The sequence below is a fragment of the Poecilia latipinna genome, unplaced genomic scaffold, assembly GCF_001443285.1.
Source record: "Poecilia latipinna isolate Pla-1442-1.1 unplaced genomic scaffold, P_latipinna-1.0 Scaffold1322, whole genome shotgun sequence".
NCBI classification, from domain to species: Eukaryota; Metazoa; Chordata; class Actinopteri; order Cyprinodontiformes; family Poeciliidae; genus Poecilia; species Poecilia latipinna.
The window spans coordinates 97,712-98,953 of NW_015113938.1; the positions used below are offsets into that span (position 1 = coordinate 97,712).

The following is a 1,242-nucleotide window of genomic DNA, read 5'->3' on the forward strand; positions in this document are numbered from 1 at the left end:
CTTTTCGTCCCCCCCCCCCCCCCCCCCGTCCAGAAGAAACAGAGAAAGCGAAGATCAAGTTGGAGGAGCTGCAAATCAAAAAAGTGAAGAAGAAAAAGAAGAAGAAACACAAAGATGGGGAGAAGCACAAGCGAGTGAAGATGTACCACCGCTCCTGCCAGACCATCTGTGCCGGCCTCCTTCTCCTACCACCTCCTCCCTCCTCATCCGCCAACTCCTTCTCCTCCTCCGAGCAAACAAACGACTCTTCTGCATCGCCCTTCAAGTCTCCTCCACCCGTTTACCTCACGCCCAACAACAAAAACTCCAATCTCTGGCCCTCTTCTCCTCCTCCTCCTCCTGCCTCCAAGTCACTCTTCAACTCCTCCAACTCAAAGCTCCCCTTTTCCACAAAACGCAACTCGCAGAGCATCCATCCTGGAATGGCAGGCCTCGAGTTTGCGCCCTACATTTATATCGAAAACCAGCCGAATGGAGGGGCTCTGGTAGCTCATGCGTATGCATCTCAGCTCTCCTCTCTCTCTGTGGACCAGAGGCAGAGATTTGCCCAGGAGTTTGTCACGTTGTCGTTCAGCGAGGACCAGTCCAAGGTAAAGTGCTTCTGAGAAATAAATAACCTTTCAGGGTTTTTTTTTTTTTTTTATTTTTTAAGAGCGCTTTTAATGTTCCACGTCTCATTCTAGAAGCCTAACCTGTCATGTCCGAATCACATTTCCAGATTCTTCCTCTGTTCTGTTGCAGGCAGCTCACTACGTCATGGGAATTGTTCACGGAGGAGCCAAGAACCTTCCCGACTTCTTGGATTACTTTTCGACCAAGTTCCCATCGGCTCCTGTCAAAATGGAAATACTCGGAAAGAAGGACATAGAAACAACCACTATGGCTAATTTCTGCTCTCAGGTAGGTTGAACTCAATCACAGAGAAAATGGAGAACGTACAGAACGCCAAAATTAAAAACGGCCGACACTCAAATGTTTTCACATTCTGTCACGTTCAAACACAATCTTTCCATAGACATAGAGGCAATAATTTTGAAGTGGAATGAGAATTTTCTTTGCAAATAAACTTTTTTTCTTTTAATTATAGCTAGAGCATCAACTTTTTAAGTCTTCTAACAAAATATTTAAAACCACACATCAGTTTCATTTCACTTCACAGTTGTGCGCTATTTTTTTTTTTTTTTTTTTGCAGTCTATTGCAAAATATTTTTGTAAAATACACAAAGGTTTGGGGTTAATTTT

General features: G+C 44.1%; 1 protein-coding gene across 1 annotated transcript in view; it reads left to right on the top strand.

The window, feature by feature from the left end:
* Window positions 1-1,242, top strand: part of LOC106961678 (round spermatid basic protein 1-like) — a 42,957-nt gene that overhangs the window by 13,886 nt on the left and 27,829 nt on the right. The window contains exons 3-4 of the mRNA XM_015055566.1: window positions 34-590; window positions 742-900. Coding sequence (XP_014911052.1) covers window positions 34-590; window positions 742-900 — 716 coding nt within the window. The remainder of the gene's footprint in view (window positions 1-33; window positions 591-741; window positions 901-1,242) is intronic.